The sequence below is a fragment of the Colius striatus genome, chromosome 7, assembly GCF_028858725.1.
Source record: "Colius striatus isolate bColStr4 chromosome 7, bColStr4.1.hap1, whole genome shotgun sequence".
Lineage (NCBI taxonomy): Eukaryota > Metazoa > Chordata > Aves > Coliiformes > Coliidae > Colius > Colius striatus.
The window spans coordinates 23,690,641-23,714,813 of NC_084765.1; the positions used below are offsets into that span (position 1 = coordinate 23,690,641).

At 35.0% G+C, this 24,173-nt stretch overlaps 1 protein-coding gene across 5 annotated transcripts in view; it reads right to left on the reverse strand.

Annotated features, from left to right (window-relative positions):
- Positions 1-657: 657 nt before the first annotated feature.
- Positions 658-24,173, reverse strand: part of NEDD4 (NEDD4 E3 ubiquitin protein ligase) — a 59,545-nt gene continuing 36,029 nt past the window's right edge. For 3 of the 5 annotated variants that reach the window (XM_061999101.1, XM_061999099.1, XM_061999103.1), the window contains 23 exons: positions 23,925-23,975; positions 23,513-23,574; positions 21,492-21,594; positions 20,469-20,638; positions 19,756-19,867; positions 19,460-19,627; positions 17,533-17,598; positions 16,806-16,925; positions 16,189-16,395; positions 15,078-15,155; positions 14,640-14,843; positions 13,674-13,739; positions 11,137-11,366; positions 10,478-10,599; positions 10,297-10,367; positions 8,612-8,707; positions 7,564-7,637; positions 7,356-7,416; positions 6,622-6,681; positions 6,425-6,532; positions 5,734-5,830; positions 2,523-2,595; positions 658-2,444 (listed from right to left, as the gene is read on the reverse strand). In XM_061999101.1, coding sequence (XP_061855085.1) covers positions 2,342-2,444; positions 2,523-2,595; positions 5,734-5,830; positions 6,425-6,532; positions 6,622-6,681; positions 7,356-7,416; positions 7,564-7,637; positions 8,612-8,707; positions 10,297-10,367; positions 10,478-10,599; positions 11,137-11,366; positions 13,674-13,739; positions 14,640-14,843; positions 15,078-15,155; positions 16,189-16,395; positions 16,806-16,925; positions 17,533-17,598; positions 19,460-19,627; positions 19,756-19,867; positions 20,469-20,638; positions 21,492-21,594; positions 23,513-23,574; positions 23,925-23,975 — 2,502 coding nt within the window. In that variant the 3' untranslated portion in view covers positions 658-2,341. The remainder of the gene's footprint in view (positions 2,445-2,522; positions 2,596-5,733; positions 5,831-6,424; positions 6,533-6,621; positions 6,682-7,355; positions 7,417-7,563; positions 7,638-8,611; positions 8,708-10,296; positions 10,368-10,477; positions 10,600-11,136; positions 11,367-13,673; positions 13,740-14,639; positions 14,844-15,077; positions 15,156-16,188; positions 16,396-16,805; positions 16,926-17,532; positions 17,599-19,459; positions 19,628-19,755; positions 19,868-20,468; positions 20,639-21,491; positions 21,595-23,512; positions 23,575-23,924; positions 23,976-24,173) is intronic. The other 2 variants (XM_061999102.1, XM_061999100.1) reach the window with 1 other exon arrangement.

The following is a 24,173-nucleotide window of genomic DNA, read 5'->3' on the forward strand; positions in this document are numbered from 1 at the left end:
AACAGATTTTCTGGTGAAAAAGAGAAACAGAGAAGCATCCACAGTAACATCTTTGGAGTTGCCCCACACAATCTAAGTGTATGTTTCAGGGAATACAGAGGTGAGGTGTGCACAAATCATGTACAACGGGATATGCAGCAGATCCAGGAGTGCATTTCCCTCGTGTCCTATTTAGCTGTTCATGAGCTGCTCCAGAAGCCCCCCAGACTGCATCCCCTTGTGTTGCGCTTTCAAGCATAAGGAAGTGTGTCCTGTAAGAGGCAGAATCTGCAAATCTGGAATTCCTTGAGATGCTTCAAAGACCACCCTCTGCCCAACTCCTCGTGACAAGTGGTCTAGGACAAGTCCTCACCAAGATGGTTCCATCTGACCCATGCCTCTTGATCCTCCTGGACTTTCCCTCGCTGTGTGTGCGCGCATGTGCATGTGTGAGGCTTTTATAAAAAGTCTTTTTCAAAGACTGCATGTCTTCAGAGCAGAACACAAGGAGATCACACTGCTGCACCTCCACACCTGTACGAAGGCAGCAGTGCATTGTGGGGGAACTGCTGCCCTGCTCTACCTAGGACCACTAAAATTACCAAATTTCAAGCTTACAGATTTGCAATGCAAAGAATCGAGGCACAGCTTATTAGAATAAACTTTTATTTACTGCTTTCAGGATCCTTATTTTATACTTTAAAGTATGCAACAAAACCTGCTACATTCAGATCTATACAGATTTAACAATATATCGTTCATGTTTTAAAAAACTGCATATAGATTTAGGAAATTTGTATAAGTTACATTTATTTACATGTAATACTCTCAGCTCTAATGACCTAGACAAAGAATAAAACAAAGTGGGATTTAAAATATCCCTTAAGACCCAGTACATTTGTTACATAATTTACATACCTTTAGAGAGATGTGCTACACTTCCATCTTGCATATTTATAAAAATTGTGACTAAACAGAAATTTGCTGGCCAAAGCTAGGTACTATCATTTCCTCAGATCTCAATGGTAATAACATGTTAAAATTAGAGCAAGTCAGGTATTTAAAACCATTTTTCTTTCTTTTAGAACCAACTTTGCTAATAATTTTAACCAGCACTTGCTCAAAAAAGCATTAATACAAAAAATATCCACATTTACAAAAGAAATCAAACTAATATTTATACGACAAGTTGATCTACAATAAATTGCACATCGTTGGTTATGACTTTGGTTATACTGTTTAACAAATTTGGTTTCTAGACTAACAGAGGAGAAAAAAAAAATATAAAAATGCAGCTATAGAAACTAGCATAACCTGTAAACATATTACAGAACCAAATTCTGCACCTGGTTATACGTGCATAACCTCCACACAGTTCAGAGAAGTTTGCACATACCACACTGCTGAATTTGGCCCAGAATACCCTGTAAACATGTTTTTTATTGTTATGTAGTGCAATACTGCAAGAATGGATAATAAAGGCCTCTAACTACCAGTAACTAATACTGAGCAATAACCCTACAAATTTCACTTTAAGGTTTGTTGCAAAAGGCTGAATTGAAAATATTATCCATCATTGGACTATAAATTTATCCAAAAAAGTGATGAACACTCAATAAACCAATGGTAGTATACAAATTCAGAAAAAAAATGGATATAGTTTCTTATAACAACTCAGAATTACACTGCTTGTTTGTTTTATATAAAAATCTTGGTTTTGTTACACTGTTTTAACAAAAGTTAGAAACAGAAATCTAACAAATAAGATGTGTCAGCAAGTCAATGTTCTGCAAACAGATAGCTGATAATGCAAACAAATGCTTTCCCATGTTTTACCTAATATGCTGAAATATAAGGTGCTTTGGGCAGATCTGTAGCAAACAGCCTGAGGCAGCACAGATTATGATGCTGTATCACATGAAGTTTGTTGGGGGTTTTTTTTGTTGGTTGTTCTTTAAAACAGTTTAACAGTTTCAGTTGTTCCTCTTAAAGCAGCAATTCAAATTTACACCCTCTGAAAAGGTTTCTTCACAGTTTTACTTCAGTAGTTTACTACAGGACAGTCTGTCAAATACTGTAGAAGCAACTGCTTAGAAACATTTTAGATGTTTACATACTTGGCAATGGCCCAATCAATGTGTATTTTGTAGTCACTAGCAAAGTATACAAAACTGTGGAAATGGCAAAATACATTTTCAAAATTTAGTGAGTCTTTAATACTTATTTTACAAGTGATACCAAGAAGATTCATTCAATAGCCACATGGCTTAAGTACAATGGTAGTCCCTGGAAAACTCCAATTTGTTTGTAAACCCTTAGAACAAAATTGCAGCGCTGGATCAATATAATTTATGTGTGTGTCTTAGTCAACTCCATCAAAACCCTGAGTATTTTCAATTGCCAGAAGAAGTTTATCCCATAAATCTTCAAATGAGTCATATGGAGGCAAATCCAAGCGATTAAAGCTGAAAAACAGACAAAAACTCTGTCAGTATTTTATTGCTTTTACTAAAGGTCATACTTTACCTCAGTAAAATACTCACCAGGTGTGAGCTCTTGGCAGTTTTTCAGGGGTACCCCACTGTTCAACTGTAAACAACTGTGGTCCATTCGAACCTGCAAAAAAGAATATATCAATTCTTACCCCAGTATGAGATTATTTTATAATTAGAAAAATCAAATCATGAAATGGTTTTTGTAATCCAGTTCTGACATCAGTAGAAGCTATTAATCAGATACAGCCTATACTCAGCAATGGCTAATAATCCCAACTTGCTTTTATTTTTAACTATTTCTTGCTATATCGTATTTTCCAGATATTTTTACACCTTAAGCTCAGAAGTCTAAGAACCTAAATAGACATGCATAGTAGCTGGCATTGTAAATTTTATGCAAAGACAGTTTTATGCTGTATTTTATTATAATTTGTCAAGTTATTTAACATGTCAGGAAGTATTCCATGTCCACCTTTACCTATGCAAGGACAGAGCAGAGTAACTGAGAACTTTTGAAACATGGTGACCATATGTATGCTCCAGGGATATATATATGCACCTGACAGAACTTTTTTTAGCTAGCAAAGTGCAGCTCCAGCTATGCCTGTGCCTTCAGCAACTATCTTACAGCATGTCATATCTGAACGTTCCTTGAGTCTTAACTCTCACCAAGTAGATAGATGCAAAGGGCATTTTGTAACCATTTCTGTAAGCTGCTGAAAGCATTGGGGTGTGTCTGGACAAGACTGTGTAGCTTAAAAACCCTCAAATAAATAAAATCACTGTCTTGTCAGAGACCAGAAGATGTCCCTCTGACTATTCTACAGGAAGACTGTCAATACAGTTACAGAATTATATTCCAAGGCAGAAGACTACTCAAGTATGAGTAGCCTTCTGTTTCTGAAATGGAAGATGTGAAGCACGTTTCAGATTGAAGATGAGCAGCAGTAATGAGAACAAGCTAATCTATGAGTAAGTGCTGTGTAGAGCACCTTCAGGCCTACAAAATTAATTTGGTCTCGTAATGTAAGCAGACATCCCTTTTTTCATGACTTCTCCAAAACATGGGGCTTTTTTTGAATACACAAGTTACAGTTATCAATAAAAACACATTCCACTTTTAGTTTTATAGAGACATGAAAAAAAGAAATGAATACACATTAAGAATAAAATTATACTACATTATGATGACATGTAATAATGCACATGGTACAAGTGGATCTGGAAGATGTTATCCAACTTACATACAGAAAATCCCTACCCAAACAACTAAAAACCCAAAACATGAAAAATCCCAAACACGAAAATAACAGAAGGAAAAACTACTAACACACATGAAAAGGTAGGAAATACCAATCAATGCACAGTAATTATACCTCACACAAGTCTGGTGAATGAACTGGAGAAATACGAGTAAACATGGAACACTTAATCCTAAATTCTACTCAGTGAGACAGATAATGTCAGTGGCTGTGGGAACACTTCCAGATCCCTCTTTACTTTCTTCTTTGGATTACATATTTGTTCAACATAGAAGGCTGGTTAGAAAAGGTAAGTAGTAAGAATGCCTTGAATAAGGATGAAACAGAGAAACAGCTCTGTATTCTACCATGTGACAAGAAGATAAAATCCCCTTTTGATAGCTAAGAAGCATTACACTGCATTTAGCTATCCAACTAATGAACTAGAGGCTGACAAAGCAGGGTGGGGAAGAAGACAAGAAACACAAGAAAGTCAAATCTGCTGAGTGTCCTAGTTCTCAAGTTCGTGTGGGTTTGCTGTCAGACACCAAGCCCTCATTTTGGAAGAGCGGCAATGCCTCTTTGGGCCAGGAGAGGGAGATGTCCCGCTAGAAAGGCAGCTCAGGAGCTGCAGCCCAAAGCAAAGCAGGGAACAACGCAGCGGCAAAAAGCCACGTACCAACACGAAGCACTGAAGAACCACCTACGGTTCTTCAAATACAAGCACGTACTGGAAATGTGACTGTGTCCATTACTGGGGTTTAGAGAGGATGGCATGCTGGCCACAGCATAGCAGAAATAACTGTCAGAGAAAGAAACAAAGCACTATGCAAGACAACCACAAATTGATGTTTTCATTGAGGAGTGAACAGAACTACATAAACCTGGCCAGAAGACTGCCCAAGGACTTCCTAATCCACGGGCAGAAGGGAGCCAGAAGCTTCAACAGTTTCCTTCCCTATATCATTCCTTAGTTCTATCTCTGGTAGCATTTTTAGACTAAACAAACATCCAGAGGCAGCAGAATTCTGATGGGGTTTGACTGTAATGAGCATGTGCTGTAACTCTTAACCTTGAGGTTCAGGTGCAACAGCAGACACAGGGCTCAAGTCTGCTGAGGGCACTGTTCTTCCCATTGGAACTCACAACTCATTCACTGATGGAATATTTATGATTAAAACGAAGACAGAGAGAAACCAGCATGAAAGCTGAGTGGTATTTGCTCACAATTGTAGGTTTTTTATATACAAATTACCATCTTGCTTGCAAAGAAGGAAATGTTTATTCAAATACACAAGTTAGGCTATTCAGTCATTTGCATGGGATCTCAAGCTCTTTTAGCCTTAATAAAGTAGTCTAGCTGAAAACAGCCTTCCTATAAGCAAAACACCTCCACCCTTTGTGGCTGTTCAATTTGCTTGCCCTATAGGCTTTACATAATGAGTTTTCTGGCTTTGGTATTGAAGTCTGCTTGCTCCCTGCTGCCATCTGCTTGTTTCAGTCTCTACATCGTAGGGTGACTACTTTTCTTTTGGCATTAGGTTAAATTCCATGTCATTTCAGTGGTCCACTTTAGAGTCTATCCTTACAAATGACTACATCAGTGTAAGTGTGCCTTATGAGCAGATAAAAGCAGTTGAGGAACTTTGAGAATCTGAAGCGAACTGGTGATGCCAGCATGTCTCTGTAGTCAGATAGTTGAGAATTTTCTTCAAGCTCAATCATGTTATACAGAGATACTTGCAGCTCTTTAAAACTTCAAAAATTCACATTCCTTTGAGAAGTCCAATACATTTTAAAACTTTCAAAATCAGAATCAAAATAAAGTATTTACAGAATATGCTAAACATGTATGATCTAAGTGACTCCTTTTCGAACTTTGCTTCTTATAACAGTATACACTCATTTTTTGAGCACAATTTAAAAAATCTTGTGCCTATGTTTTAAGTCAAATATCATGACACTGTTGGCATTGTGTCCTCTGTTACTTCATTGTGAATATATTCATGTGTACTCACCATATAGCTCAGCAAACCCATTCATAGGTACACGTGACGTGCCAGTAACGAATTGAAGTAATCTTATTCTCTTTTCAGAGTCCATCATTAAGACTGCCTACAGATGATAATGATTACAAAGACTTATTTTTAAACTAGGATTTTTAAGATGTCTCTAAATAATCCTGTGTACATATATATATAAGATTTTTTTTAAGTGACACACAGTCTACTTCTCTGCATATTGTGAAAAGCTGTGAAGTCAACAATTTTTTAATAGCACTGTAACAGGAGTATGGTTACTGGCTTAGCAGGCTGTTAAAACACTTCCCTTGAAGATTTGGCCCCTGCTTTCTTTGAAGTTTCCTGATGTTATGAACTAGCAGTCAAATCCCTGTAGTTTACTAAACAGAAGAAGAGTTTAACACCTCTTTAGTGTAACCATGCCAGAAAAACCCTACACAGAAATATTCTTAATCTCAGTCATACATGGATTTTTTTATTTTTTTAAAGCAAGTATCAGTATTGTATTTACTAAAAATGAGATGCATGGTAAGAATGTATTCTCACTATCTTTCTCTGGAGTTTTAATGGTCAAATATTTACCTACTTATTGATGAATCACAGGATAAACTAGAATAGCTGAAAGGTGGCAGCTTTTGAACAGTTTTTAAGTAAAAAAACCCGAAACAAACAAAAAACTTGACGATACCTTCCAGAACCACTGTATTACTTGATGGTTGATGTTGTAGCCATTTTTGTATTTTGTATGTAGTTTCCAATCAGCCACATCCACATCTCCCAGTCCACACATTAATAACTACACAGGAAAAAAAAACCCAACAAACCCACACAGTTTAGGTCAGTAATATTAAGTTCCAACATAATTTTTTTCCTTGATACACTTACCTCTAGCTCATTTTCATCAAAAATCTTAATCAAATCTTGTGGTATTAGTTCAAAAAAGCCCTAAAAAGATGAGGAGAGTTTTTAAAAATCAATTCAACAACATTCAAGCATTTTTGTGTTGATTGAGAATGACATTTAGATGCTTTGGTAAACAGAGCCAAAGCAATGTATCAAATACAGATGTTTGGACACCAGCAGTCCCCAGTTTGGTCACAGTAATTCGAATTCTGACTTCTCACATCTTTTTGTGCAATACAATGGTGAGTATGTAAGTCTGAATATCCCATAGGTTATATTGTTTATATTTTATACAATAAATATATTAATATATATGTTGGTTTTAAAATATATCTGTTAATTTGTTAATATATAATACATATATATTTTAAACAACAATATCTATTTTAAACCAGTAAGCTTAAAATGAAACGAACAGAATTAAATTAACTTCAATTTCCACAGAGTTCATTAAATAATTTGCACTACAGCTAAAGCTGTCAGCCTGTCTCAGTACTGAGAAATAAGGAATTTTTTGCAATATGAATTAAACACCGCAGCAAAAATAGAACAAAACCATTTTCAAGTCTGGAATAATTCAAAGCAGACACTATGAACAGTATCACTGCCTTTTTTCTACCTGTAACATTATCTGTGGGTCCTCTGAATGTCTAAGAAAGCTAAAGATTAGATGCAACAAATTCTTAGAAGAATTTATTTTATAATTAAAACTATACCTCTTTAAAGGCTGCCATTTGCTTCTGGACTCTGCTCACAAATCTCCACTGAATTACAAGACTGTAAAAAAGCAAAACCAAAAATATTTAAAATAAAAGCAATTAACAGAAAACAAAACCTTCCTGTTGTCAATACAACTAACACACAGCCCCCATTATTAAAAGGGCAATTGGGTGACATACATTGCATATAGTGACCACTACTTACTGAATGTAGTCTCTCTTGTTCTTGTTGGTGACAACTATTTCTGATCCACCACTTTTCAGCTCATGTTGATGGGTCTAAATGCAATACACAGAATAAGTCTTAATAACAGAATTCCTATGTTAATATTAGGTAATTGAGTTAACTCTTGAAGACTGCAGAATTTCAAAACTATGAGAAATAGAATCAGTTTCCCAAGTCATCTGAATAAATAGATTTTGACTGATTGCTTTAAAGAAAAACATTATTCTGGGATGCCAGACTGCAATACGGCACCCTCTGTTTTTTCTGACCTGTTACAACAGAGCACTTGAGTTTGCACACAAGTTCTCAGTAACGTGGACTTCACAAACTGCACATTCAATGAACCAGCCTTTTTACTGAGTCTCAGGAAAACCACTTACAGAACATGTTCAGCAACAGTCCCAGCAAACAAGTGAATCTATATGCATATCTGTAATCAGTTATACTACTAGAATCTCAGTAGACAATTATTTTATGTTCATTACAGGTGGATATTTCTCTTCAAGTTCCACAAGATTATTTCTACATGACTTGGATAGCTCTCTCCACAACAACAAACCAGTTAATTCCACAGTTTTCTGCTATATTGCAGAGAAGAAGCCTTGTTATGTATCAGTGAAATTTATGATTCCAACCATTTCCAAAAAAGCTAATTCTTCCCAGTCAATCACATAAAATCAACTTCTACTCCAGATGAAGTAACAGGACTATGGATATCTTAGTCTCAGCTCCATGCACAGTAACAGTTACATTTCAATATAAGGATTATTTAAGAAAAAAAACATGACTTATTTTTTAAAGGTCTGCTTATTTCCAAGTCCTTTATCATACTACAGCCAGGCTAACAGTGCACTGTATGAACATGTGCCAGTTAAAAGCGTGCTCTTACAGTTTCTTCTGAGTGAAGAAATCAATATGACTGTGAATGAAGGATTTTTCTTAATGCCACACAGACAAAATCAGCTAATTTCACAGGTCAAATGTTCTTTTGTATGTTGTTTATTTTGCTTTATATAAACATACTGACCTGACCAAAAAGTTCTTCATCAACTATAAATCTGAGGTCCAGTTCTGTTGGATCATTTTCAAGAATCCATCTCAGAGAATTGTAATATTCACTATCCTAAGAGAGAGAATTACAAAATAGTAAATAAAAAACAGAGTAGACACTTTTCAAGCTAACAAGAGGCTCAATTACAGCCCAGTGAATGCTGCTACCTAGAATAATCCTGTATTGGATACAGAAAACCTGAAATTGTGCCTACACAGTCCTTTACCTAGGATAACCCTGTATTGGATACAAAGACTCTGAAATTGTGCCTATACAGTCCTTTAAAGACGTTTGAAACCTGAAGATACACCAGTCTTAGTACTAAAAATCTCTCACGTAGCAAAACTGTGATGTCATAACATTATCTGAAGTAATGTACTTTGGACTCTGTCTCTCATCCTGCATTTATCTTCTCTTTATTGTTAGGCATTACTACAAAGAGCCTCAGGAAATGAAGATAAAGATTAAGTAAAATGCATCCTGAGCTGGATCAAGAGAAGAGTGGCCAGGAGGGTAAGGGAGGGGTTTCTTTCCCTCTGCTCTGCTGAGACCCCACCTACAGTACTGTGATCAGCTCTAGAGTCCCAACATAAGAAAGACATGAACCTGCTCAATCAGGTCTGGAGGAGGGCCATGAAAATGATCAGAGGGCTGGAGTCTGTCCCATAAAGAGACAGGCTGAGAACATCAGGCTTGTTCAGCCTGGAGAAGAGAAGGCTTCGGAAAGACCTTATAGCAGCCTCCTAGTACCTAAAGGGGCCTGCAGAAAAGACGGGAAAGGACTCATCAGGGAGTAATGTGATAGGACAAAGAGTAATGGTTTTAAACTAAAACGGGGTAAATTTAGCTTAGATATTAAAGGGAAATTCTTCACTGTGAGGGCAGTGAAGCACTGGAACAGATTGCTCTGAGAAGTGGATAACCCATCCCTAGAACTATTCAAGGCCAGGCTGAATGCGGCTTTGAGCAACCTAGTCTAGTGGAACATGTCCTGTCTATGGCAGGCAGGTTGGAACTAGAGGACCTTCCAACCCAAACCATTCTACAGTTCTCTAGTACTGAAAAAAAACCCCAACAATCATGATACATCTATAAATATTGCTCAGAAACAGATAAGAACTACATCTTGCATTCATATCTTTGCATAGATAGGACAGCAAAACCAGTAACAGATTAAAAAGATAGAATAAAAATCACCCTGTCCATGACTACTCTAGATAAGAACCATTACCAGGCAAACCAAAAAAGAAAACTGTAATGACCATATTTTCCTTTACAACATGTTACATTGTATCACCCATTAATATTTTCAGTCTTTGAAAGTATACATTTAATAATCCTAAGTCACAAGATAATGAAAACAACAGGTTGAGACTGAGGTCCCAAAGATTTTTCTATTTAAGAACCTCACCGTCTAAAAATATTTTGAGAAAACATCCCAGAAAGTTTAAAGTCAAATATTCAATACAGCTTAACTGAATTACACCAGAGTTTAGCTCTGTCTGTTATTGGAAGTTTTAAGTTGCCTTCAACTGACGGACTCATAAAAGACGTCGACTAAAACTCCCAAGCACATATTTTCAATCTTCAAAAGGTCATTAAAGATAAATATTAAAAATTAACATGAAGTCCTAACATACATAATAAAATAAATTACATACCACAGACTCCATATCATGAAGTGTTATTGGTTTTTGGAGCATCATCTTGTAAAAAGGACGAATAAAAAAGGCTTTGAAGAAGAAAAAAAATAAAGTGAACAGTATGTAAATTAAAAATAAAAATGTGCGTAACATTAATCTAAGCATCATATTACATAAATATGGCAACTCAAATACTAACCATCCAAAAGTTTGCCATGGTAAACAGCCATTCCAGCTACACGACCTATAAACTTGAAGTAAGAGAGATGATCTTCATTGCAAAGCCCAGAGTTTGGATTGATCTGCAGAGTATAGTTATCTCTGAAGTTGAAGGAGGGTGCAGGGAAGAGAAAATAAAATAAAATGTTGTAATATTCAAATAGTCTCACATTTGAAGATCTGAAAGCTATTACTGGTTTAAACCAGGTATTCATTTTCGTGAAGCTGAAAACAAATTAATAAATCACCAATGTTAAAGAATACTCAACAGAAGACTCTATCAGCATAGCAGAAATAACAATTTTGAAACACCACAGACTACCTTTGTAAGTTACAGATATAACAAAGAGAAGGGTTTAATTCCTATTAGTCAGAATAACCTTCATGTTATTTGTTAAATACGGTCCCTGAAAGTATTAGATGGTTGCAAGTGTATGCTTGGCTACACAATGACCTGCCTTATGTTATACTCTGAAAATAAAAAACCCACTGGTACTGTCTCCACATTATTCTGCTATGCCACAAAAAACTAGGTGCAGAAAACTATAGTTTGGGGGAACAGGAAAGTAATTCCATTCTTAAAATAGCTAAAAGAAATACAACTGATGAGTTTTCCTCTTCCAGACCTCTGTTACTTACGTAGCTGAATATTCAAACAATCCATAATAAGGATTAAACATTTCTTTTGAAAGAAGGAAGAACCATTCCCTGGCCACTCCTCCATAGTCTAAACCTTTTTCACCATCAAATTCAATCCAAAGTCTTGCTTTAAGGAAATCTGCTCTCTTGACAGCTATAATTCTTCTATAAGAATCTTCAAGAATTGTTGTGCGATGAATTTTCATTTCAAATCTATTTGGAATATCACTCTGGAAGAAAAAAAGAATATGAAAACACAGAATAAAAGAACCAAATGCAGCACCTTTATGAGAACAAACCCCAGCATCTTTCAGTCTTGTAAAGCATGCAAATTCTGTAAGCAGACAAAGAATGGCACGCAAATCCTTTTCTCAAATAATTTGGAAATGTTGCACAATACGACTGACAAGAGGCTCTGTTTACACACAATTCAATTACCATGGAGAGCTTCAGATACTAAGTTCTATGTCATACCAAGAAAAAAGGGTTAAAATAAATTCTTACTAGTAACAGCATATGCTCAGTTGCCCTGAATGCAGCAAGGCATGGAATCTTTTCTATCACTGAAAATTCATCATATTATAAACTTGATAAAAAACCCCCAAACCTCCGAGTTTATAAATAATGTAATTTTGGAACAATTTCAACTGATTTATTTCATCTTTGATTTCAATATTCTAACTGTAAGGGCTAGGTGTCCCATTCTCTTAGGTAAGACTTACATGACAAGCAAGTATTCTTACAATATTAAAATGAAAATTTATTCAATTCAAATTTGAAGTCAGAGGAATAAAACACAAAGTCTATATTTACTATCATACAAGAAAATATTTAAACAAAAATACGCAAGGAGCTCATATTTGCTGCTGAGCTTTCAGAGTAAGCCCCTAATAAACCAGGAATAAAATATTGCTGAATCATTAAATCACTATATGAGAACAGAGTATTTTCTCGATTTCATTTGTTTTCAAGCAGTTTATTTCAGCAATTGCTTCAGACAAAATTGAGATATTCTGTCAAAATGGGACCAGGAAAGTTCAACTCGTGTTGCCTGTGGCCACATTAAGATGATGAAAAGAAACTCAATATATTTCAAATTTCAAAAAGCTAGTCACACATTGAGTAGAAATAATGGATTCTTGAATACAGAAATATTTAATAAATCACTGAAGAACAAGTTTAGATATGCTTCCTTTTTATTTTCATATACTCCTTAAATATGTATCCTAAGTATACCAGAAAAACAGAATGCTGCATTTAAACGTAATGTCTACTTATAGGCAACAACAGCTTGATCCAAACTACAAGCAAAAATAATTACTTGGGCTAGGGGAGCATGTTATTTGCCATTTTCCAAGTTGCAAAATATTATACAATATTATCTCTAATTTACGTGGTGGCTGAAATATATAGGCTTTTTTCATAATTTCAGAAAACAGTAAATATCTCTCAATTTTAAAAAAATAGCCCACACCTGTTTTTAGTTGCAAATCAACTTTACAGAAAAAAAGTTCAAGTAATAATAAAATCAATTACTAACACTAGATTTATCTAATTGCGCTGGTATTTAATAATTAAATCTCACTATAAATCAATCCATTACCCTAATTGTTACTTAGGTTATTTGTGAATGTTTAAAAGGCAATAGTGATGTACACTTTAAAATCTACAGGACTACTTAATCTTTAAATTACTATGATCATACGGTGTGGCTGAGCTGTCCATCACTTCTCACAGTAGGATAATGACATTTGAACAAATGCCAAGCTCATTAGACCATGAATACAAAAAAAAAAAATGAGGTGCACATATAATTGTGTGAAATTTACATGTCAGCTCAAAATGCATAGGTTTCAGAAAGGCTAAAGATAGACTTGGTAGGTAAAAGGTGATATATGGGTCTAAACACAAAGGCTATTGTTATATATATAAAGATATTCCCAAGGATACCAAATGTCATTGCAGTTCTGCAAAGACTCATTGTTATTTAAATATCCAGATGCTATTTACAGTCTTTTTGTTATGTGTTCTAAATATAACTGGCACTGCCACTTCAAACTAGAACTTAGAAATAAGATTCATAGCTTCAGATTTTAAGATTGTAACAACTTATTACAGTCATCTAGACTGATCAAAATGACAATATAGATTTCTATCTGGACAGTCTAAAATCTATTCTGAGAACTTCTATTTCCATATTCTGAGTTGCAAAGCCTATTATATGCTAGAACAGTAACGTCCAAACTTTCTGTTGCCAGTCTGCTTCCAGGTTCACAACTTTTAACCTTTCAGAACTTCTTCTTCTATTAGATTGCCTGCAGCCTCACCACTGCATAAAGTCACAAACTCTACTGTTAGATTAAATGCTTATTGTTATCAAGTTGCTCCTTTGCAAATATATTTGTGATCAGACTGTAAATCTACCTTCCCTAAGGAGGTTACAAAGTTCAACTTCCTTTCACTGTAACCTAAGCTTTCCTTTGATCAGGGGTATAAAGAGTCTCAGACCTCCTGCTGGATCCCTACTGATTACTAACCTGTTTTTTCAGTTTCTTTCTGAAGAACTCGTACTTCCGCTTATAGTCCCTGGAGTAAGGCACAGCCTTTGAGAAAAAGAAAGAAAAAACCTGAAGAAGTTCTTGAGATACTCTAATAATGTAACCAACTAGTCTGTGAAACACAGGCAATGCATTTAAGTTCCAAAAAAACATGAACACATGTTTTACCAAGTACCAGGAAAGACTTTCAACTTATAACTATAGGGAAGGTTCAAAACATCTGGAATGAAAAGCATTTCTCTGTTGAGATCAGTTCCACAGAACTTGCCCTGTACTTCACTATTAGCTGATTTGACTGGCTAAGATCACTGACTGGCCCAGATCAAAGTGAACAAAATGCCTTTGGAGACTTACGTAACACATAGTCTTTCCTTGCTGTATCATGAGAGACCTGGCTACAAACACCTCTATTTTCCATGGACAGAGAAGGTTGTTTACATATGTGGGCTATTAATAAACACAGCTATCAGCTGAACACTAAAACCCATCTATAATTATAATGTGTACCGTCTTTGCAATTAGTCCCGGTAATTTTGCACTTCAGATTAAGTATCAGGGCTAGCTTATTATTTTTTAGTTGGAAATAAATTTCTTTTTTTTTTTTTTTAAAGCCATTTGCTCTTTTTTTCCCCCAAGTTTATTTCATAAATTGAGCTACTACTATTTTGGACACTGTGGATAAAAAACACCCCTAAGTTTTCTTACTCACTTCAAATCTCTCTCCCTAGTCTTTCTTACTACTATGGGAACCGACTTTTTGGCATTTAAAGACAATTTCAAAAGAAAGCTTTCTAAACTGTCATTAAAAAGAAACAAAAATGCCTTGTTCAAACACCCTGGAAGTTTAATCTTCTAGACTGAGCAGCTGATAAATGACAAGCGTTTGTTTGTGTTCTATTAACAACAGTCTTGCAAAATATGTAAAGTTACATAAAGAAAGCTTACTGGTCCAGTTATTGCCACATTCTGCAGTCGAGGATCCTCCCACTGGGTTTTCTTAGTGTCTGCAAAACATTTCTTAATTAGTTCCATTAATTTAGATAGTGTTTGGAAATAAAATGATGAATGGGGAGAGGATACTATATTGTACATACTGTGGTTTATGAAGAATATTCTTCCATCTGTGTGAGTTCTCTCTTCCCATCCTGGCTGTTAAGAAGGAGACACTTCTACTGTAAATTCCTGACTGTACAGTTTGCATACAACTCAATGTAGCCTGCAATTGAGAGCATTTAGCCCCCACCCCATATCTGCTCTCAGCACTGGAATTCAAGATAAGAGTATTTTTTTGAATGAAAAAAAGCAGGCTGCATTTTCTAATGTGAAAATTTCAATTATTTACATTGTCGCATCTGCAAAACAAGTATAAAACGGTTTACTTACTGGTAATGGGCCCAGATCTACTGGATCTAGGGAAGTCTTTCTCCTTGGATGAGCAGAAATTTTCAGTCTTGGATCTTCCTTTGAAAACAAAACAAGCAGCGTGTTAAAATCCTTTTGTTTCTTTGCTTTTATTTTTTTTGTCTTTATTAATGCTTGTGCAAATAATATGCTAATACCAACTAGAGAATTGTTGCATACTCTGCAGCCAAGTAGTTGCTTAGGGATTCTCAGTTCTCAAGTGGATTACAACCATCTTCTAATGATCTCTCACATTATTCTTCATAATGTACATATATATACACACACACACACATACATCTGTATATACATATTTTTTTAAAATCCCTCATTCAACTCAGTTTTAGTGTAATTGAGACCAGTTAATCCTTCCATATGGTTTGTCAGACTTTCCTCTTTCTGGGTTTGGCAGTTGTTCAATTTGTTATTTTTTAGAGGGTAGGGGGACAGTGTTTGTTTTAAGTGAAGTTTTTCTATAATCCTGAAAAAATTAGTATCAATTTTTAACCAATTTAATGCATTTCTCTGCTTCTCTTTCACCTGACAGTAATACTGACTTACTGTTCAAATGCTTAAGTCCATCTATTAGCATTACCTAGTGGTGTGCAGTGCCACTCTGTGGAACTGCAGCTGTGCAACTCCCTCATCTATACCATAGCTGCACCTGGCCTGCTTTCTTAAGAATTCACAGAAATTTGCATTGTGTGCTGTACCATGTGACAAATTCCAGGTAATACATTTCCTGTTGAAGGTTAAGCTTACAAAACCAATTTCCATTAACAGCGGATACAAGCTACCAAAGTTTTACAGCTAGACAGAAGTATCACTTAAGAGATGCTTTACAACTGTGAAGCACATCAGTATTTTTCTCCTTCCAAGTTAAACTTTCAAGTATCAACACAGTTTGTGAAACTCAATGTTCTACTCATGATAGGTATTTTAAATGACTTCTGCATTTTTATTACATCTGTTCCTTAACAAACAAAACAAGCTATCTTGGCACCAAAGAAAGCTATAGGAACTTGCTCAAAGCAGCAAAGCTTTTGACTTGAGAAGAACTAGAATTTCAGTACTTGAGAGCAGTTTTCCTTACCCACGTTGTGGTTTTGGTATTGTGGTCAATAAAGAATGGTCTCCCATTGGGTGCATGTCGGACTTCCCAGCCTTTAGGGAGAAATCCTTGCTCTACTTCAGGCTGCTGCTGAGAAGATTGTTGTGATGAATCACTTGATGTTGCTTGTGGTAGTCTCCCTATAGGAATACTTTGTGTGCCTGACAGCTGACCTGTTTCCATAGTCATCTATGGTAAATGACAAGAAAGTCAAATCAAAGCCCTGTAAAGCAATATATTTTTTTCCTATTAACCTCTATCTTTATCTCATGAAAGCAGTTTCATAAATCAAGTGCCAAAGAGTACATAGATTTGGTTAGTCTAGTATCAACAACACTGACTAACAATCACTGATAACGCCACCACGGTTAAGAGAATTTTTTCAGTCTTTTAGCTTCTCCATCAGCTATCATTTTCCAGTAGAGCGACTTGCCATAAATATTACTGTTCCTAACTCTCCCTGCATTCTCTCAGATATTTCATGTAGTGCTTTACCAGTTTATGTCTTTTCCATGCTCTATTTCAAAGAGGTCTCTAAACTTTACCTCTATTATGTGAGATATTTCAAAAAATAAAAACATAAATAACCCAGACAGTACCTGTACAACTGGCTTTATCCAGGTAGTGGTTCTAGAATTGTGATCTATATAATATGACCTCCCTTTTTCATCCTGTCGTTCTTCCCATCCTGGGGGTAATCCAGACGTAGTAGGCAGTAACTAAATATTAGTAGTAACAGGAAAAAAAACAGTTAAGAAAACTATGAAACTGACTGTGAGAAGGCCTTCTTCTGTCAAATTAAAAGAACACAATAAAATTATAATCCAGAAAGTTAATGATTTTCACAAACTGGATAAACAGAAAAGCAGTACTGAAGTCCTCCTTAATGAGTAGTATGAAGTAACAGATTTTTTTTTTCTAAAATTTAAGCTCCTTGTCTAAAAGGATTCATTTATGTATCTGGTTTAGTCATGGCTCATACATCCTACTACTTAATTCTGTCTATGAGGTCATAGTTTGCAGCATCAGCACAAAAACACAATGTAAGAATGGTGGTGCAGCTTTTCTTTATAAAGCAAAATATTTGAAAAACAAAACTCACGTTAAACCAAAATCACAGATTTGGAAAATGAAAACTTTACAGCTGAACTCCAGTCTTGCTAGACTTAAAATTGCAATATTGTCAGGACAGATATCAGAAGCAGAAAACTAAATCTCATTTAAAATGCCAGCACAGAATACAATTAAAAAAAAAAAAGTTTTACACAAAGAAAATCCTTCAGCTTCTCTGCTATACAAGCCTTTGTTTTTCAGAAAATGACATACCACTGGATGTGCAGGCTGCTCTTCAACTCTGTACGTTTGCAGACTACCTCTTCTGCTGGAATGGTTCTTGAAGTAGAGAAGAGGAATGACATATTAGCATATACTGCAGTTTGCAGGATGGCAACAGTCAACAACAGTTATCACATTTTACTATAGTTTTCATCTTGAAGAAAACGTCTTATTTCTTTTGAAACATTGATTTAATACAGTATTTTTGAAACTTCTGTTTTAACACTGCTAGAAACACAAAATTCAGTGTCCGTTACAACCTTAAGCCAGCATAATACAGAGGCTTGTGAAAGTTCTGAAAACCTTAACAATAGATGTTTTGGCACATAAAACATTAGTTAATTGCAACAAGTTACATTACAATTACAGTATAGAACTTGCTGCATTATCTTGTCAGCAGGCTAAAGCCTGTGACATACCAGAGCTAACACAACTTCTTATAGCATAAATTAGTTAATTTTGACAAAATATGAGAGTCTAAGAGATGCAGTTGGAGAAGAACAGTTCAATCCCTGGACTTTGCATGAGCATCCACATTTCTGCCTAGAACCATATTTAGATCTCATTTGCTAAAATTAAGTAACTGCATTTTATCCTGCCCCAGAATTTCCCTCATTATTTGAAGGATTCTTCACTATCTATGTACCCTCTTAGAATACATGAAAGAAAAAGCATGGTGGAGGATGGTGAGGGTGTGATGGAGGTGAAGGGAGGTAAGACTATCATTCTGTCTGGCTTTTGAAAATAATTTTAACATCTGCCTCTTTATTTGCTTAGGTAAGCAAGCTGAAGCAACAGTTTTCTTGCTATCCATAGGATCCTGAATAGCAGAGATCAAGTAAGTCATGTTCCTCTCACTTTGCTGTTTCCAGCAACACTAGCAATGCCTTTGTACAGACTTAGAAAAATAAGGTCAATTACAAATTTACATTTGGAATAGTAAAAATGAAGTATTTTATTTCAGTACCAAAATCTTACAGACTAGATGGTCTGGGTCACCTCTATAAGCTTTCCTCAATGGACAGTGGATTTCTCAAGTCACATAATCAGGTTACAAGGCTGTTTGTGAAGCTCAGGTTTCACAAGACAGCTGAGCTTATTTAATTGCTTTCTACCACCAAAAAGACAAGTTTTGTGACCTACTCTAGGAGGTCTTGCTATGGCAGGGGGAGTTGGACTAAATGATCTTTCGAGATCCCTTCCAACCCTTGAGATTCTGTGATTCTCACTTCTGGCTACATGCTCCTGGCTCCCCTTTGTCACCACAGTATTTATGAGACAACCTAGTATGCTGTTTCAGCTTGCTAAGTCTGAAAAAAAAAACACACCCAGATTTTGGGCAAAATAATAGTTTTCTGCTGGGTTAGCAAGCTGAACAGACCTACTGAGCGGTCAGACAAGATTCATAAACAACACAAAGGTTGAGAAACTGTACGACCAAGACATCTCTTTCATTTCTATGGAGTCATCAGGTTTACTCGGCCTGATCATAAAACCTTAACTCATTTTCCATTGTGAGTGTTGGGATATCTCAATTTCTCCTAGTGGATAAAGTAACCAATATAGCACAACTTCCCTAGAAATAAGCTTTCAGGATATAGACAGCTTCCATCACCTGTAGTCTTCAGCAGCACTCAGTATAACATTAGAATAAGAGGTAAGTTTACAGGCTGAAAAATACTTCAATCAAATCTTCTTTAAATTTAGGCAGAAATTCATATATGCAAAGTAGAGAAGAACACAATGTCTACTTAGATTGGGTTCTATAGTAAAAAGATTATTCTTAAATTCTGTGCATTTGAGATGAAATAAAAATGTCAAATGAGATATCTGTGGATCCAATTCTATCAGTAGTTACAATTTGTGCAAAATACTGTAGACAGACCTGTACAATAGAACAATTAGAAAAATAATTTACTGTGTAGGCTGCTGACTGGCCAGTAGTTGAACTTCCAGAGGTAGTAAGTCTGGTATTCAGTTCCTCTGCAAGATGAGTTTGTATATCACAATTACTCTGAGACAGAGGTATTTGAAGGTTCTGATTGCTGTACATCGTTGCCTCATCTTCAGTTATAATTTCCCAGCTCTTTAAAAAGAAAATAAAGAAAAAACACTTTTTAAAAAGTAATTCCAAGTTACAAATAGTTGAAACAAGCTTTTTGACTAGACTATAAAGTTACTTACACTTCAGAAACATTTAGAGATTGTTTTTACCTCAGGGGAATCTCTGTTGTCTTCTGTATCCTCTGATATCTGTCGCCGATGAGTGAACACATGCTGGGCCTCCAACTGCACACTACCAATATCTGCAACAGCTACATTGTCCCTATGCAGGGAGGAAGTCAGCATACGGTAGCTATATATTTTATCTTTCAACAGTAAGCTAGGCTAACATCAAAAAAAATACATTATAGTCACTTTGGCAGAAGAAAGAGAAACAATCATAAGCTATAAAAATTTATGTGAACTGTTTAAAAAGAAAAAGCACCCATGTCAACGTAAAGTTAAACTTGACAGCATTCCAGGTATTTTTTTTTGTAATTCACATGCTAAAGGGAAAAAAAAATCCCAAAAAACAAATGAAAAAACAAAAGTAAATAATTTAATGCAGTCCCTGCTGGGAAGGAGGAACCAGGCTTCAAACTAGAAAATTATTTCCTTTCCATTAGTATTGTAACTATCCCTTACAATTGCAACCAGTTTCTACTTGAATGCATACCTCCAGAGAACAGGAAGAGTACTGTGCAGTTAAAAAGACCACTAGATAGTGAATACTACGTGTGGGCTTGAAGATTAAGCTATGGAACACTCTCTACTATTATTCTCAAACTGTTCACTTTCTAGTTCTCCTTGCTTTCAATATAACTAGAGTGAATTGGTTAGCTTTATTAATAGAATACTTGAATTTTCAAGGCCATAAGACATACTGGGCAGTTGGTCTCTTCCACTGTGTTCTTCTGAATTCATGATTGACGTAGTAGGTCCTGCCAAGGATGTCTTGCCTTTCTTCCCAGCCTGAAGGCAGAGGAGGAGATTCCTGCTGCTGCTGTTGAGGCTGGCTTGCAGCATCTGGTTGGTCCAATATAATCCACCCAGGCTAAGAGATATAATATTAATTAACTTTAGTATTACTGAAGTTGGAAAACTATCTGGACCCTTTTAAAGTGCAGTTCCACTACACCTTAAGACAGGAAGATTGGTTCTGGGTTTACTGTGCATATTTCTCACAAATTACAAAGGCAGAAATCTTATTGTTATCTCAAGTCCCTTAAACATATTTGCATCAAAAGTTGTTTATTCCAGGGAAATAAACAGCATTCATAAAATACATGTTACAAGTAAACAAATCATACATATGCTGCTGCGAATGTACTAGTCAGATGAGCATACCATTTTTTAACAGCAAGTTTAATTACAGCAAAGGTGGTAATGCTGACTGGAGTGAAGTCTTGATAAATCGGATGTGCTTACAAGAGATTACAAAGATAAAGCAGTTAAGATCAAAACACTCCTATAAATTGGACAGAGTTGAAATTCTACAATCAAAAAGATGTCAGTGTCTGGCTGGCTAATGTGAAACAACATTCAACAGCAGCAAAAATACTGGTCAATATTTCCATTAATTCTAAACCAAGAAAAGTTACATATACATAAGGCAAATCAGTACTGGGACAAAACTAGAAGTCTAATGTATGTTTTCTTTTTTTAGATATACTTGCAAAGCTACTCCTTTAGTATGAAAATTGCTCCAGAACTTTTATGCAGACTTACAACTTTTATGTAAGATACAAGCAGTCACTTTTAACTGGTTTCTAAGATACTATTTATAGCCTACAGATTCCTAACATTCACTTTTACTGCAACTACTCTTAATAGAACAGAATCGTTACAGCTGGAAAAGACCTTTAAGATCATCAAGGTTTTTCAGCAGTAAGTACATCTTTTCTCACCTCTAATTCTTCAGCTTGTTCTGTGGATTCTTCTTCAGACCCATTGCTTTTAGGTAAGTAAGTCATTTTTAATCTAAGGTGGCCTTTAACTCTTGATTTATGGCTGCAGAAGAGAAATACAAAGTGTTCTTATTTTGCACTTGTGAAATTGTTATCTGGAAATAAAATATCTGAAAAAGCACAGATAGAGGATTATTATTAAGTTTCCCAACACAAACTTGGCTTTTCATAGTTTAAATTAACAAAGTTCTGTAATGGTATTGAGTTTTTAGACTTCTGGAAATACCTTGACATTATGTACCACAAATGGCAAACTCTTCTGAAAACTTCCCCAGTATCCAATGCATAACAATGAAGAACAAGAAAATATCAATAATTTAATTAATGTCAGTATAATAATTCTAATATAATAATTTTACTATGTGTGGACGATCTATCAAGCATTCAATCTACAGCACTACTTCTCCTGAAAAAGAAAACTCATATGTATCAGCATCTACCTCTGCTTTAAGCTTAATGAATCATTAAAAGCTTGAAAACAGGACTTCTTCATATTGATTTTATTTAGTATTTTCACTTGGTAAAGCAATCTGCCGTATTTATCTCATCTGTTTGACTATTAGTATAAAAACTGAAATTGAAAATTTCACTGGTGAGTCAGCTGGACAGCTGCACATCATCTTACTGAAAACCAAAACAATCACCCCTCCCCCCACTAAGGTCTAATGTTTCACCTTTTTTTTTTTTTCCATGTAGAAAAACTATTAGATTTTCTGATATCTAGAGAAAAACATATCATGTTGGATGATAAATATGCTCTTTCAGATTGTATTTTGGTTTCAGAAAAGCCCACATCCCTATGAAAGAGGAAGCCATTTATCTTACTTTCCAATAGAATAAAGTAATTCATTTCAGAGTATTTACATGCTAATAATTCTTACTCAGCTTTAGGTAATGGAAGGTAGTAACCTTACTATTAATATTCCTGTCTAACTAAAGGCAAGTATGAGCAAAATTGAAGAACATGCATTAACAATACTAAAGATTCAAAAAGTTACAATAGGACTTCAAGGCAGAAGTATCTTAACCTGTGTCAGTATTTCTTACTATAAAGCACTGCCAAATTCATGTGGTAGCCACTAGAAGAAGTCAGATCCTTGACTACCAAGCAAGTTAATTTATATAGAGACAATAAATATTATTCTGCACTCATTTATGTCATAGGAAATGTTATATTCAGAAAAGTAAGTGATCAAAATGAAACTTGACTGTCACTAACTCCGTTAAAACTATTAATCTACTTAAAACCAATATTTGTAAAATACTTTAAAACACATTTCTGCTACCAGTGTGTCTGAGAAGGATCTACGGACCTCACACGTCCTGAAGTTACTTTTAAATAGGAATGTATTACCTGGAAAACGTTGACATGCATTTTGTGCATTTTATTTCCAATTAAAGTTCTTTATAACTGTTCAGATTTATGTTAAGCATGTACATTTCAAGAACAAATATGAAATGTATAGCACTAATATCAGTGTCAAAGCATTACATATAGTATAAAAATGCCTTGCTTTTTTTTTTTAACACAGGCCTTCCTAAATGTTTAGTAGCTTTTCTGTTTAAGTTTTGTTGTATTTATAGTTATAAATATGAAACTGCTTACATGAAGCAGGCAGAGACAGGAAAGCAGGAAATTATTTCAAGTTGAAAACAGAGAAATGAGTTATGGTATAACATCAGTCACTGATTTCACTATTCAACAAAACAGTAAATCGTTCAGATGGAGTTGAAAGATGAATTATATAATGGCTTGTAAAAAAATTATTTATTCTTACCAAATAATCTATAAGTATTTAAACAAATAATGACTTATTAGAACTACAAATATCTCCACTGATGCTCAAATTTCTTTAATGAAAATATACAAATTTATAGACAATATTTATATATGTACAAGTAATTATATAATAGCATTGTTTAGTTATAAAAGCTAGAATTTTTGTGTGGTATTTACTAACCTTCTTGGATGAAGAACAAAATCTTTAAATGTATACGGTCTCTCCATACTCGGATTTTCTGTCTGGAATACACAATTTTTTTCAATAAAAATCTCTGTCAAACACTTGAAGTTAAAAGGAAGTTACCAAAAGTTCACAATTAGTTTCTTTTTCTTAAAAAGCTAAAAGCACTCCTACTCTTGTAGTAACAGAAATCAGAATCTAAACACAAGGCAATCTACATTTTAAAAATAAAAAACAGCACTAAAATCTCCTAATAAATCCACAAACAAAACTCCACAGAGCAGGAGAAATTAATTGCTTATATTATCAGCATGGTTAACTTCCTTGGATGACTAAAATAGTTGCATATAGAATAATTTTTCCCATTCATAGTCTTAAAACAAAAACCAAAGAAACAAAAAATACAAACCGGTAACTGGTAAAGAGGAACATCCACTTGCCCAAGAAAATCATCCCGAGTCTATAGAAAAGAAAAACAAACAAAAAATACAAAGTTTAAAGTTGCCAAGTGATTTAGAAACATTGTTCCAAAGCTCTGACAGTACAGTAAAGCTTTTTAGAATCAAAAGACACTCTTACATTATAGACAATAAAACTTCCTCTGTACAGAACGAGTTCTGTTTGACACAACACTCTTAGACAGTTTTACCTTCCTCAA